At 39.5% G+C, this 15,324-nt stretch overlaps 1 protein-coding gene across 2 annotated transcripts in view; it reads right to left on the bottom strand.

The window, feature by feature from the left end:
* The window catches only part of mmp16 (matrix metallopeptidase 16), a 77,002-nt gene that overhangs the window by 41,265 nt on the left and 20,413 nt on the right, over positions 1–15,324 (bottom strand). Inside the window, exons 3-5 of one of the 2 annotated variants that reach the window (XM_023326284.1) lie at positions 15,217–15,231; positions 14,891–15,013; positions 7,623–7,927 (exon numbers count right to left, since the gene is read on the bottom strand). In XM_023326284.1, coding sequence (XP_023182052.1) covers positions 7,623–7,927; positions 14,891–15,013; positions 15,217–15,231 — 443 coding nt within the window. The remainder of the gene's footprint in view (positions 1–7,622; positions 7,928–14,890; positions 15,014–15,216; positions 15,232–15,324) is intronic. The other variant, XM_023326285.1, reaches the window with a different exon arrangement.

The raw sequence follows: 15,324 nt of genomic DNA, 5'->3' as shown, positions 1-15,324 counted from the left end.
AAGCACCCAATAAATATGTTAAATAAATATTAGCTAAACTAATGCCGCCAGTCTGAGATACTAAATTTTCATCAGTGCAGAAAAAGCATCTGTGCAGGGCAGCAGTGTTTTGTGAAGTATATGTACAGTGTAAATATGTACATATGTACAAATGTACATGTTTCAAAGTAAAATTTTCTAAAAATAAAACAATTAATCTGTGGCACCATCGCTAAGATGGTTATCAAACTGTACATGTTATGATATTAGATACATTTTAAATGCAATCAGGCATAATTATATAATTTAGCCTGTTTTATTGATGAGTATTTCATAGACGTTTTACTGTTTTGCCAATGTTGTGTGATTTTTGTAGTTTTTTTCACCTTGCTGCAAGGAAAGTTTCCCTAAGGAGACAACAATAAAGCGATAATGATACTGTTGAGCTTACTGGTGAGGCTGAAAACCCCCAAAAATGTAAGCCTTTTCTTCGAACCTCCAACTCATAAATCAGGGTTCAATATAAAGATTTAACTCATTAAATCTTGCATGTTAGGAAGTCTAATACCTCTTTCCCTGGAGATGTTGCTGGGATTAACTCCGGGTTCATTTTGTTTTCTTTCATACAACGTATTCCAGCGATCTTAACCACTAAATAGCCGTTCAAACAGAGTCCAGGATTGGTTTCTGGTATGGATTAATATGTAGAACTTTATGGCTCCGTAATCTGATATCATTAGACTGAATTGAAATGAATTGGTTTCTTCTGAATTGGACTTTCAATTAATTGATTGTATATACAGTAGTTTGATATAATCTGGACATGTTTGACTGAAATGAATTGGGTTGAATTGCTTAGTGAAAAAAAATCCTCAAAGAAAGCTGCTGAAAAATACAAAATAATAATAATAATAAAAAGATATCAAGCTCTAAACTATTCTTTTGCACTGACACTATGCTGATTCTGTTGGTGTCAGTTTTTTGTAGCAGCACAAGTAACACATCTCCTTCTTTCACAAACCTGTTTTGCTGTAATTGTTACATAGAAAATGATTCACGCTACTATATTAAAACATGCTCACGGTGTAATGAGATGCTAACAGTGATTCGTAAATTAACTACAGGAAATCTTTCTTCATGTGCTGTATGTACTGATCATGTAAAGCCTCTTCTCCTGATTGCAAACTCACACCAAAAGTTCATTCAATCTTTTTAGCATGCAAGCAAAAAGGCAGGAAGCAGAAGCTGAAACTTCATCAGCGAGCCGTCATGAAGAAAAGACGTCTGAAAATCTTTGTAGCAAAAACTCTTTACTAGTCTGCTTTCACACACATAAAGGGGTCTGAGGATGCAGTTTGGCATGAGTGATGTGATCATGAAGTCGGCTGTCACCCATGACTCTTGACTCCCAGACCCCCTACACACACACAAGCAGCATAGATGAGAGCAATCAGCGTAAAGCGGGGAAGAAAACACACACGGCTGACTGAATGTTGGGTTCAGCTCCTTGGAGTGTTTAGTTCTTTTCTCAGCCCTGACACACACACACACACATATAATGCCACTGTTGCAGTTACAAAAAAAAAAGTAAATGGTCCTTTAAATCTAATAAGATGTTATTAGCCGACACAGCTGATGAATTGCTGGAAGTAGAGTCTTGACAGATGCTCAGCAGCAGCTATGTTATGTTTACATGCATCAAAAGACTACAGCTGGTACTCATTATTAATTAATCTGCCGAGCATGTTCTCATTTAATCATTTCCCTGTAAAATCACCCAAAATATTTAATTTGCAATTACGTAAAGCTCGAGAAAAACATGCATAGAAATGCAATTTTCTTTGATCGGAGCGCTTCTCTGCCATTGCCGTTTTTGGTGCCTTTATCCTCTGCACGTGCAGCAGGCGGTTTCTGTTGCTCGGCATATCCAAGTCTCTGAGAAAGCCATTAGTTAATCCTAATAACTACACGCATCATCCTGTGCTGTGTGCTAAAAATCCCTTTGCATGTAAGTTTGGCTTAATCCCCTATCCTCAAAATGCCTCAGCGTGAATGAAGGTGCAGAGAAAACAGCGCTCTCGGATGGGCGTGCACTTGTTTATCTCCGCGCAGACAGGAAATAATCCTCTAGTGTGCACTAGTGACATCACAATCAAGCACAGCATCTACGACGCGACGTTGGCAACGGACACCATGCCGACTGATCCTTGTTGACAACAGAGCACATGGGATTAGGAAAGACAGACATGGGGGGAGGTTTGCTGGACAGCAACTCATCCAGTGTGTATCTAAAAAAAAACAAAAAAAAAACCCCAACAAAATAGTAAAAAAAAAAAAAAAAACCGAGGGAAACGAGATTGAAAGGAACATGAGGGAGAGACAGAGACTGTGTGCTGCTCTGAGCTAAAATTACATCACACCCAGCTGTTGCCTACAGAGCTCCCATCTTGACAGAGGGGGAGCATGGGATGAAACAGAGTTATCATGAAAAACATCTAAAAGCAGGAAATATATTTATTTTTAGAATGTAAAATAATTACTTATGCGGTTGGTAGAAATTTTGAAGCTTAACAACTCTGTCGGCTGTAGCCGTATGTTGTAGTTGCCTGCTTAATGTGAGTGCTGTTTATCACTTGTCTGTAAAGTTCTGAAACATTAAAGCTTCCTTAATAAGAGTCTAAGTCTCTAAGTTTCCACACTTTGACAGTGCATATGTTCCGTGACTGGAAATACTCACAAACAGACATGTTTGTCTTTCTCTTGAATGAGGCAGAAGTGCCTGAAGTTCAGCAACAGATGGGGGAGGGGACGTCGTGTATTATCCAAACTGTTAACTAACTGGTCATTTTTGTGATTTTGTGCATTTAAAGTTTCATACCTGTTTTGACAACCACCAACTCAAAGTAGTTTCTGTAATATTCTGAATGATGTTATATGACTCCAACAACACTTTGGAAGGCCTGGCAGACTCTAGTGAAGTATTGGTCACTTTGAAATATTGCCAATGTATAACTTCAGGGTTTCCCTCAGTGTTTTATAAGCCTGGCAGGCCACCAGGCTTTACCTGTGCCCCCACATGACTAACCATTGCTTATATATTTAAGTCTTTTTAAAATGTTTGCATTTTTTAACATTTTATAGTTGGTGTTCAGGTGTTAATCTTCCAATCTTTCAATAATACATAATTATCAAGTGACATTTTCAAATTTCCTGTCAACTTTGAACATTTTTTAACTCAAAAACACGACGGGCTGCTGGATGAATGACGGCCCAGCACCCAACCACCAGGCTTAGCAAGTTTTCTGGGGGAAACCTTGAACTTTGTGGTATTGATAATTTTTCTATCCTTTTTTGTGTAAAAATGGTGCTATCTCTACAATGAATGGTTTATAGAGATAATGTCTAAACTTGAACCTGCTTGGCGAATGTTTGGCAACTGACAATTCAAAATATCTTTATATGTTTCGAAAATAGGTTACTGTAAGGACATGGGGTTTTAAAAGTCCAACAAATCTATTATCAGAATGACTAAATTATTTACATAAATCCGATCAGGGGTGATAACTTCTAGAGGACTGGGTCTCAAACTCCAGTCCTCAGGGGCCGCTTTCCTGCAACTTTTAGATGTGCCTCTGCTGCACCACCTGAATAGAATAATTAGGTCTTTAAGGTTCTGCAGACCTGATCTACACAAGGAGGAGGTAATTAAGCCATTTCATTCCAACGTTTTGTACCTGTGACACATCTAAAAACTGCAGGACAGCGGCCCTCGAGGACTGGAGTTGACACCTGTGCTCTAGAGGATCAGAACCCAAAATAACAGACCGCCGTACAGGGTAATGTAATATGGCATTAAATTAAATGATTGCCGTTATTCAAGAATTTTCTGACATTTAACTTTGTCATATATAAAAATAACTGAACTACAAAGAACATTTAAGTGAAAGACATCAGTTTAGGTCCATGGGCGAGTAATGGTATCTTTGCAGGTGCAAAAAAGAAGCTAAATGGGCTTAGTGACCTATTGATCTTTATATTTTCTCTACAGCTGCAGAAACCTTCAGTCACATTGGCCCTTTTGTTGACATCTTCATAAAAAAAAACTTTGCATCATAGAAACATCATGGTGTGAACTTTTGGCTATTTTAAAACCTTCCCTTTTTTAAAAGTGTGGTAAACCTCTGCTCTGGTTACCAGTCACTGCCTACTGCAAGGTATACAAAAAGCTAACTAATCTTCATTCTTACACAACTTTGAGTTTGACATATTTTCTAAATTACCCTGCATATTTAAGCATAAGCCTTAAGCATAAGCTGATGCAGAGGCTGTCCAACCTGAAGGCACTTTGATCTTTAACTTCATATCAAAGCGTCCTTGGCCTTGGGCGTTGAGCCAAGCGCTTTCCTTCATCTGTTCTGCAGCCTGAGAGTGGACAACAGAGGAGCATTTCTATAAATTACAGTATAAAGGAAGAAATACAGAATGCGTGTGTGTGTGTTTGTGTGTAAGATTGCGTGAGCGAGTAAATACGGCTGGAATGTTAAGTGCTTTGATTGCGAAGCCCAATCACTAATTATTACTTCCTCTGTTCAGTTTTCAGTATGCAAATTGCAGAGCTGCTTTTGGTGCGGTAATACCACTCTATGATTAGCTTTAATCACAGTTTTAAATAGGGAGCAAGAATGCATCTCTATATAAGGATAATAGCTGGAATAGTGTTGATGTTTCATTCATTAATTCCAATTAATATCACACACTCATACACTTCTTGGGAATTTGATGTTTGTTGTATTATAAATGAAGTGTTTGAGTGAACATCCCGTACCCCTACATTCTATATTGTTGATTTATTCATCACTATTATTTTAGGTTTTTATAAATCTAAACACAAAAGCAAAATCTTACATGTAAAGTTTTAAATAATTAAGCGAGCAAAAGCTAAAGGTGGTTGAATGGAAACCTGGTAGCTGGAAAACTACTACTGCAATGCCAAAAAAAAAGAAAAGAAATCTAGCAGTAAAACCTAATATCTGTATCAGATTCCTGGCACATGAAACCCTGTTATAATCAGCTTCTCTATGCAACGCTGGTTACTAGGAAAATGACTATATGCAACAGTGAACAGTGAAGATAGAGCAAGAGCATGTTCGCATTTGGCAATGGAGGCCAGGCATAGCAAAACTGCATGCATTATGGGATGTTTTCACAAGAGAGTAGGCTGTAGCAGCTCTGTATTAATATTGCATAGGAAGGCTGGAAGAGAGGTTGACTGTGTGTTTGTTGGATTGCACTGAAAGGAATGCAGGGAGTGAATCTTAACTCTCGACAATTGCTGCTGCTTCTCCTTCCTAAAAGACATCCACAGCACTGAAAGCAATATAATACACTTTGTATGGTGTGTGAGCTTTGCTTTGGCTGAAATTAGAAGCAACTCCCTTTTTACTTTGAGGTTAAAGCTTGTTTGTCACAGAACAAAACATGGACTAACAGCCATCAAATTACGTTTTATAAATAGCGCTATGGCTGTAAAGCCTTCAACATTGCACTTAGCTTGCTAACTTACATCATCTCATATGCTAAAGAGTTAAGGTTGTTATTGTCGTAGTTGGGTGATGAAAATCACGTCATTTTGTTCTCTGCTTCATGTCGTTTGGCCCTTCTGGCGAACCTTTCGCCCGACTTTGCATTCACAACCATGGTGTGATTGGTCATATTTCGTTTGTAGGGACAGCAATGTTGTCTTGCTCTGACCACCCAACTTCGAGAAGTTGAGTAGTCGGAGACCAGAATGGATAGTTTTGAGGAGCAATTGTCAGGGAATACACTGAACTCCCCCTGTTTGGTTCTGGTCCGATGCTCAGTAAGTGGGATGACTTTACTTGCTGTGTGTTGATTGTGAGTCATCTTTACCTTAATGGTCTGAATTGCACCTCTGGTAAATGAGGTAGGTTCTACTTTTCTTCTTCTTTGGAGTCTGGACAGGACATTGGTGCTTAGTGACATTAACATACTGTTTGAGCTATTGGTGAAATAAGATTGGGCCCTACCGCATTGGCTTTATTTGCAACATTAATGTGCTCAACTGATATCCGTCGGTGTGATCAATCCATTTAAAATCCTCGCATAAACATCTAGCCCCGTGTTTAAAATTCTGTCAAGTTCCTCACTTCTAATTCCACTACCTTGTATTCAACAGCTCCCCTCTCATCTCTGCTCTCCTCCTCAAATATTTTTACTCCCCGCTATGCAGCTCGCTCAGTCTTCCCCTCTCCGGCTGTCTCTCCTGCGAGCTCTTCAAGCTCCAATATTTGTCTAGAGATACTCTGCCATTGTCTCTCATCATCTCTTACACTCTCTGTTATCCCTGCTGCTTTCTTCTAGTCAACTCATCTGTTTTTTTTTTCCTTTTCAACTTCTGTCCCTGTCTCCTTATGACTGACAGCTCTGTCACAGTTTTCATTCGGTAGCGATCATGCGTCCCCTTCCCTTGCCTCTGGACTGGCTGACTCCCATAATGTCGCACTGAATCCAAAGACATAATTAGAAATAAACTGTTTTTAAAATCTGAAAGAGATTGAACTTTAAAATAAATATGATACATTAAACATTGTATGTTCTTGTGCTTTTGAGTGAATAACACATTTCAGAGGGTGATGTGACACAGTTTGCATAGATTCACACACTGACGCTGAGATCTGATGGAGTTCAAATCGCAACAAGCTGCTCAACTTGCTATCTAGACCTCTGCTAAGACTCCCTGACAAGCTGAAATGCTCTGAAGACAAACAGTTGGTCAGGGCAGAGGTTTGAGGTCAGCATACAGTGAGAGGTCATAAGTTTAGGTCAGCAGAGGAAGTGCCTCAAAAAAGCAGACCGCCGCAACCAAAGTTCAGCAGCAGATCTACCCCCTGCAACAACATCAAGCAATACAACAAAGCTTCAAGCCCCGTGGGAGCAATCAGACCACACAAAACTGGATTTCTGAACAGCGATACATTTGTCAGTTTTTTTTTCATATTTCCATCTTTCACAATTGTCTTTTTATTCAAATATAAGTTGCAATAAGACATTAAAAACACTTTTTTTAAAAACTTTCAGCTTGAGTGGTCATTCATTTTTTTACATTAAGAGCATCTCAAATTAGCAATTAGCAGGGTTATGTCAGCTAGCATGAGTTATCCAGCAGTTTCCAGGTGGTTTTTTTTCCCATAAAAAAGTGTTTCTTCTTTTTGCCTTAACTCTGAGATTCCAAAATGTTACAGGCAGACGAAGGTTGAAACAAAGGAATAACATAAAACCCATTTGCTATAGTAAATTCAGCCTGCCTGTTATGTGCTGGAAATCTTGCTCTCCCTTGTTTTCTTGGAGCTTGATTGAACATGTTAAACAAAAAAAGCTAACTTTGAGATTTCCTCCAGCCGTGACACATTCCAAACGATAAGGTATCGTTATCTCCACATAATGTGATAATGTTTGTAAAAACTAGCCGTACTCAGGTGAGGGCAGATCCAACGTAATGTTTCAGTCAATGGATCCTATTTCTAAATGTACATATTTTTGAAAATATTGTGATATACAATAATCATTTTGTATGAATTATGAAGGCGAATTATTTGATGTAAATGAAATTCAACACTGCCTACCGTCATGGTTGGGGTTTCCCAGCGTCCACGGTTCATCAGAGTCAAAGTGCGTGTCACCCCCTATTCCAGGCCCCGGAAAGTAAGCATGGGCAAGAAAGCCTCCCTCTCCATCAAAAGGGGAGCTGTCGCCATGGAAACCCGAAGCAAAGATGATGGTGATGTCCACGTCTTTCTTGGTCCTCTCCAGCTCGCTGTAGGGCACGGCCTCGAAGCGCAGCGGTGTCACGCTCTGCCACACGTCGAAGGCTCGCCGAATGGCGTCGTGGGTCTCGTCGGCGCCCACTTTGGGTGTCACGTTCTTTATGCTGCCAAGACATGAAATGAAAACCCAAGAGGTTAGCAGAGAGACACTACAATGTTAGAGTCATGCTTTCACTGGGCTAAGTTACTGAAATTAACCTCTTCTAAGTGATGGGATGGTACCAGCACTAAGGTATGTCCTGGTTTTAAAGTCATTTTGAAGAAACTGAAAGAAAAATGCCAATTATGTCCCATGAGAATAAAAAAAAATACATCAATACAAAAATACCGCAACCAAGGGCTGTCAACTTTGACGTGTTAATGAATGCAATTAATCCAAAAAGTTTAATGCATTAATCTTACATAATGCAGTTTGATCACAATATCTGTCTTGACATAAAAGCCTCTCTCTTACGGAGGGTTACTTCCTGTAACGGTCTTCAGCATGGCCTTGTACAGTAGTCAACAATGCAAAGTCGCAAACACAAGTGAAAGAGAAAAGATGATGTAAAAACAAAATGACTTCTGCTAAACCTTCCTGAATATGAATACCAAAAAAACTGAGACAATAAAACATTTCCTTAAATATTTTTTTGAAAACGTGCATTTTCGCATTTCAAACTTACAAAGTTGAACTTAGTGATTAATCACGATTAATCACAGCGCTAGAGCGGAATTAATATTTTTTAATCGATTGACAGCACTAGCTTTTACTCAAAGCTACAATGCCCATTTCTAACACTTTATCATCGGACGAGGACCAAGAAAGAACACCGGTGCTTCTCAATGCCCTGTACTTCAACTTCATCTCATGATTCAGAAGAATCTAAAAATAAATAAATAAGTACTGTCGTTATCCCGGCTTGGTGCTATTTTACGCTCATCCGGCTCGCCAGCAGAGAGCTAAATGGAGCGATTTGTGAAAGAACACAGCTGAGCTCTCCCCTGCCGGCTTTGAGTTGCTGCAGGTGTGCTAAGAACGAGACAATTTCCTGCCACTGGAATTTATTTTCTAATTAAGGATTATCAACAGCCCACTGCCTGCTGAGAGCTCCGGTCTGGTTTAGGCAATCAGGAAAAAGTTCTCACCAGTTTATTCGCTGCAAAAATATCCTAGGGTCATACTCTATTAAATTGAGGGGTTTTTTTTTCTTCCTCCAAGGATGTATGGATAGTCGTGGTTTAGATCACAGGCCTGGTTTGTGCCTATCACATGGCGAACGACTGGAGAAAGCAGGGTGGCTGATGTTCAGCCGACAAGCACAGAGGGTATAATAAAGTGATCAGCTAAACAGCGCTGTGCCAGATGCTTTCTCCCACCATAGTCTTCACGTTACAGCCTTTCGAGTTTATTCAAGATCTCGCCGTTTTTCTCTTTCCTTCCCACATCTCTTCTTTGTGTACACTGTGCCACCTCCTTGCTTTTGTTCCCATTTTTTCTTTCCAACTCTTCGCAGTGTCTATGTTTGCCTGTCAAGCTGTCATTTCCCATGATGGCAGTAAATATTATCAGGAAGTCTTTGTCTACCGCTGGAAGGCACATTTACATGCTGAGCATTTGCAATTCATGTTAGCTGACGCTCTCCTCTTGGCTCCATCTCTAAATAGGGATATTTTAAGGCTGATTATTAACTTGAAAAAGCATGGGGATGACTCAACGGCACTGTCCTCTGAAAATGCCCTAATTGCTACATCCGAATGATAAGCTTATTTAGAATATTCATCTTTCAAAACGGGTACACTACCATGGAAATGTCCTCACGTCATCAAACAAATGCTTAGGTAAATATTCAAATGCAAAAAAAGAAAAGACAAATATACAGTTACAGTTACTAAAATCTGTACTCTGTTGTTTCTGTCTTCTTCCAAACCAGTGAGAAGATATCTGAAATCAGATGCTTCTGCTTTTCTTAACTTACAAATGATCTCAAGAAAGCAAACATTAACTCAGACATTTAATTATTTGCATGATTACACATTACATATTAGAGAATATACAAAGGAAAGAATCATTGTCTCCTGACTACGTACTTAAATGGGATGTTTCATATTTATAGTTTAAGAAATGCCATCAAGACATTAAAGTTAAGGTTTAGCATAACTAGACAATGGGGCTGCAGCAGTGCCTGTATGCATACTGAGTCATCTCGATACAGACGTCATTCATGGGTGCAGGTGTGTTATTCACCAGCCTGAGGTTATCACCGCTGTCATCCAGGACAGGACACACACTTCCGCTTCTTTGGCATCGTTTTTAGAGTGATTACAGAGAACAAGGCCACTGGATTTTTTTTCCACAGCAAAACTTAAGTGTAAGTTGGTAATGTTGGCATTCAGTCAGGAATTCTGTGATATGGCAGCAACAACGCAGACTGGGTTGAATTGACAAGTTTTGAGCTTGGTCAGGCCGGGTTGGTGATCAGCTGATTGAAAACAAAACTGCGCGTCTTTTTCTTGATTATTGACAATAGCTATGCGCTACCAGGTCCCCATGACAACAGATGCAACCCAACACAGAATATTTCTCTTGGTAGCTTTATATTTACTATGAATTATAACTCAATCATTAAATAATTATAAAAAGCTCATATGTCAACCTTTGCTAAACTCCCAGGATCAAACTAATTTAAGCCTGAGGGACTTTTAAGATCATTTTGTTCAGGCATGGACGAAAAAAAAAAAAATCACCCTGTCAGATATACATAGGCGCATGACTGATTATTAGCGATGAAATAATCACCAAAAACTGCAAAAGTGCTAAATGAAAAGGGCCAAGACAAGCATCTTAAACTCCACTGGCACACGTGTTTGCTGGTTAGAGCAGCCGCAAATCATCCCCGCCTGATTCAGACCACATGGGGACTCCGAACAAATGTCCACTTTGTCTTTTAATGGGGGATCTTCAAGCAAACAGATACACAAGTGTGATGAGTACATGAAATGCTCTCCAAACCGACACCACCTGACTGCGACAGACTTGGTAAAACGTACAAAAGCGTTTTCCGAGATGAAATTAAAGAAAAGCTCTTCTTTTTTAGCACCTTGGTTCTCTCCACAAACACATGACTTGCTATGTTTAAGAGCCTTAACAGCAACAGCAACTGCAGACCCTTGCAGATATAAAAAAAAAGCTGATTTTATTTGAGTCGGTAACCCAACTCGCTGCGTGCTCGTCCTTCCATAAGGGCACGGCAGATAAAGAGAGAACAACAAGCAAAGAGAAGCTGTGCAACAATAAATGAGAAGATTCCCAGACTCTGTCGGGCCCATAAAGGATATTAAAACGCCACGGTGATGCTTCCGGATGCAACACATGTGCTGTAATAGCACCTGCACGCAGGGAGAGCAGTGGGGAGGCCAAAGCTAATTAGTGCCTCCACACAGAGACTACTGTATGTGGCTGCGTAGAAACTGGCACACACCTGGGGCGATCATGCATTTGTTATGCTTTCCAAATGCCAGCAATGTTATTTAAGATTATTTTAAGCCTAAGAGTCGGAAACAGCAAGAGGGAAGTTTTGGGAGGGGAGACTATATGAAGGAAAATTGCTTCCATGCAACCATCAACATGGGGAGTATCTTAGCGGGGTCTAATATATTCCTTTGTTCCGACTTTTTGTTAATTTTTGTTAGAAGATTATCAACAAAAAGAAGAGAAAAACATAAAAACAGGTGACAAGTCGATTAAAAACAGCCATGTTTAACATTACAAAAGTGCAGACACCAACTGAACTTTTTTCACATCTTGCAGCATTACAACCACAAACGTCAACGTGTTGTACATATCTTTTATGTGAGAAAGCAACACCACATAGCCTTTCATCTTGAAGGCAGACACAAAACAAAACACGGTTTTCAAAAATGATCGACAATTCATGATTCAAAAACTGTGGCACGCATTTAAATTTAGTCGCATGGAGCCAAGACTTTGTGGCGCCACTTTTTTTGCTACCGATACGGCTGGAAAATCCTTTTGGGGTATTCTTCTTCAATCCTTTCATGACATAAATCCGTACTTTTCCAGAATTAACTTTCCACGGTATTTGGTTGTTTACTTAAGTTCACTATGAATTTATGACAGTGGGAAGGAGGCTTTAAGTATCCTGAAAAAGAAAAAACAGAAATAGGAAGGAAGGACTCAACATAAAACATATAAAATGAAGTCTGGGAACAAAATAATTAATTCCCATTAATTAAAATTAGGTTATGATTTGTCGTTCATAACCTAATTTTCCTTTTCCTTTCTTGTCCAGACTTGGAAAAAACAGAAATCAAAATCAGTATGTTTCAGGACTATCTGTTGACTATTACTTTGATTTTCCAGTTAATATTTGAACAGCAAATGATGTTTAATCTGACATTTTTGTTTTTATTGAATTTGAACCAGGTGAAGCTACTACCAGCTTTTGTATTTTCTTTTTATCTTAAATGCAAATTGTTTTTTTTTACATCTGGCCATTTATCAAATGTTCTTCTTGTAAATGGCCTTTTTTGAGTCTGTATTGTCCAGTTTAATGATTAATCAATCACTAAATTATTTGATGATTTTATTAATTGATTCATTGCAATTAACACGTTTAATAATTTCAGCCCTACCATCTGAGCTTCGATGCGTCTCTACTTGGTGTTGATCAATCAAATTAAATCCCCCACAAAATACGTTGAAAGCTGTGGTTATATGACAACATCGCAAAATTTTAAGGGCACGAATGCTTTCACTAGGCACTGTAGCAGGAGATTTATTATGATTAGGAAGATTTTTCCAAAGTGAGATTCTGGAACTTTAAAGAGATTAAAGGAATTGGAAGATGAATCTGCTGCACCAATTGGAGATAAAAAAAAAAAGAGCAGCTGCAGGCACGTCCGGTGACCGACTTACGTCCGCGTACAGCAGCAGCACACCAGCGGACGTACGTGCAGCCTCGCAGATTAAAGATCCTTCAAACTTATTACATAACTCTTCGGCTTCAGAGAGCCCTCTTTGGCCTCTTTGGCCACCAGGATTTCCTCCTCATCCTTCCTCTCCTAAATGCCTTTCTTTCTGCAGCTGCTTCTCCTCCACGCTTTCCTCCCTCCTCATTTTTACACTCCTCCGCTCTTCATCAAGCCTCGCTCATTTGCTTCCTTTCATTTGGGCGCCCACGCAGATGTGCCGCTCGTTCGCCGGACTAATTTTAAACCCGGTCCCAGCTGAGTCTCAAGGAAAAAAAAAAGAAGAGAAAAAAAACGCGGGCAGTTGTGCCAACTGTGATGTAAAGTTCCACTCGGGCTGTAGGTTGTGATGCACAGATTAGATTGAGTGTGCAATACCGCCTATTCAGTGATCTCCGAGGTGGAGAAGAAAGAAAAATGACAAAACAAAGATCAATTGTGGAGGATTATTAGATGAAGCATGGAGCTGGGGGTAAGAGACCCTCTAGCAGCAGAAAAATATTATAAAATATGAGCTGCTGCCCTCACTAAATCAAAACAGCAATATTTTACACCCATGCTGTTCTATACATTACTGCTCATGGAGCTGGATTTCAGAGAGGAGGGGGCGTTTCTGAGTTATGACACTGGAGATGAGCTCTATGGTTGGAGATTTGTCGTGCAGACTGCTTTCCTGTCTTGGTTTTAGGGCCGGGCAGGGATAAAGCTGGCTCTTTGACAGATTGACGTCCTAACGACACGGCTTTTTGGCATTACGCGAACTCAAACTTTAGCTGACCCTCCGTTCTGTATATTATGAGTTCAAATCGCTGTCAGTTCTGTCTGGCTGGCGCTCCTTTGATACATAAGTTGGAGGATTTCACAGTGGCATTTGACGGAAACACACGTTACAAAGGCTTTTACAGTTTGCCTTACAAGTAGGGATGCACCAATTCCCTTATTTTTTCACTTCATAGTTACCGATATCTGAGATTCAGTATCGGCCGATACCGATCCGATACGGAAAATCTGCAATGAATTGACTTAAAATGTTTCTTTCTTTTTTTTAAACACAGATATAAATGTAATGAATTACAAATATATTTCGTAACTTTGCATCAGTACAACACACTTATTTACATTTGTGACCAAGCCCTTCTAAAGCTTGGTCAAAAGTGTAAAAACAACAACTTTAATTTGTTTGGTCAGTGCAATTAGGAGCACAACAGCCAATGTAAAATATATAGCACCGAAACTGAAACCCACAAAAACAACAGGTTTACTACCTTTCTCAAACATGCAAAAATAAACTGCAGCAAACCTTTCAAATGGTTTAGAAAGTGCAATTAGGAGTTCTAAATATCATGTAGAATAAATAACAAAGCGTGATGTCGCTAAGAGCACAAAGTATAGATTTAGAGTGCATAGATATGCTGTAATGGATTGGGTACATAGTCACAGAAACCCAACGTAGTACTTTTTAAATATCGGGACCCATACAGAGATTAATATGGGATTGGTGCAGTATAAGGCTTATGATGCAAAGATCATTTAGTGAGTGGTCATAAGCAACGTGTCAAAAAGTTAAAACTTGATATCTTTACTAAAAGTACTAAGCAGAAAATGTCCACTTTTATTTCTCCAAAGACATTCAGTTTAAAAATCAAACAGGTTATGGTTAGAGATTGAGAATTAGCGAGAAATCAGCTTGTGATACATTACTGACTAATTTTTAGCTTGCAGAATAAAATACAGATGTAAAAGAAAACTGTATTTTCTACATCATGTGAATTCATGTGGGAGGTTCACTTGGGCTTTGAGAGAGAGCAAGACATCAGCAGATAGCATAAATATAAACACATAATATAAATATCTTTCTTTGTTATAGTTCTAAAAGAGAAACAGGACAGGTCAAGAGGTAAAAGCTTGACAAAATTCAGAGAAATTGGCACAAAGTTTAGATCAGTGTCTCTCTCGTGAGAGACTCATTGGATCACCATAGGACAAAATGGAAAATGCCGGTTCTGACTTTGGGGAAGGAAAGAAACAAAAAGACAAAGGAGCAAACAAAAGCTAGATTTATTCTACGTCACCTCAAGAAATCCAAACCCACCCACCTGTATGTGATATGTTTATGTTGCCACTTCTGGCCAGTGAGGGCGTATCGTCGTTTCCTGACGCTGAATCTGGATGCGCCGCTGATCTCGTCGGGAACCCCACACCTGGGCCTCTTCATCCACCTGCAGGATGGAGGTGCAGGAACCACGAGTCAAAACTCAACACACATTTTGTTGATTTTTGCCAAGCTGTGCAAGCTGGCAAGAGTAAAGTCCAATCCAGGGTAGGACATATTGACCCCAAAACGATAGCACACAATTTATTGAAGTTAGACACATTTAACGCCTCTCTGCATACACACACTGACACACAAGAGGTGCCTCACCTTATGGTGTTATCGCTACATCAAGCCAGAGAAGCAGCAGGGGGGGAAAAAAGCAGACAAACTGTTAGCTTATCATATTTTACTCTGTTTCTGCCTTGTGGTTGAACA

Source organism: Xiphophorus maculatus, chromosome 21, assembly GCF_002775205.1.
Source record: "Xiphophorus maculatus strain JP 163 A chromosome 21, X_maculatus-5.0-male, whole genome shotgun sequence".
Lineage (NCBI taxonomy): Eukaryota > Metazoa > Chordata > Actinopteri > Cyprinodontiformes > Poeciliidae > Xiphophorus > Xiphophorus maculatus.
The sequence above is the reverse complement of the archived record's forward strand: the minus strand, read 5'-3'. Positions and strand labels throughout refer to the sequence as shown.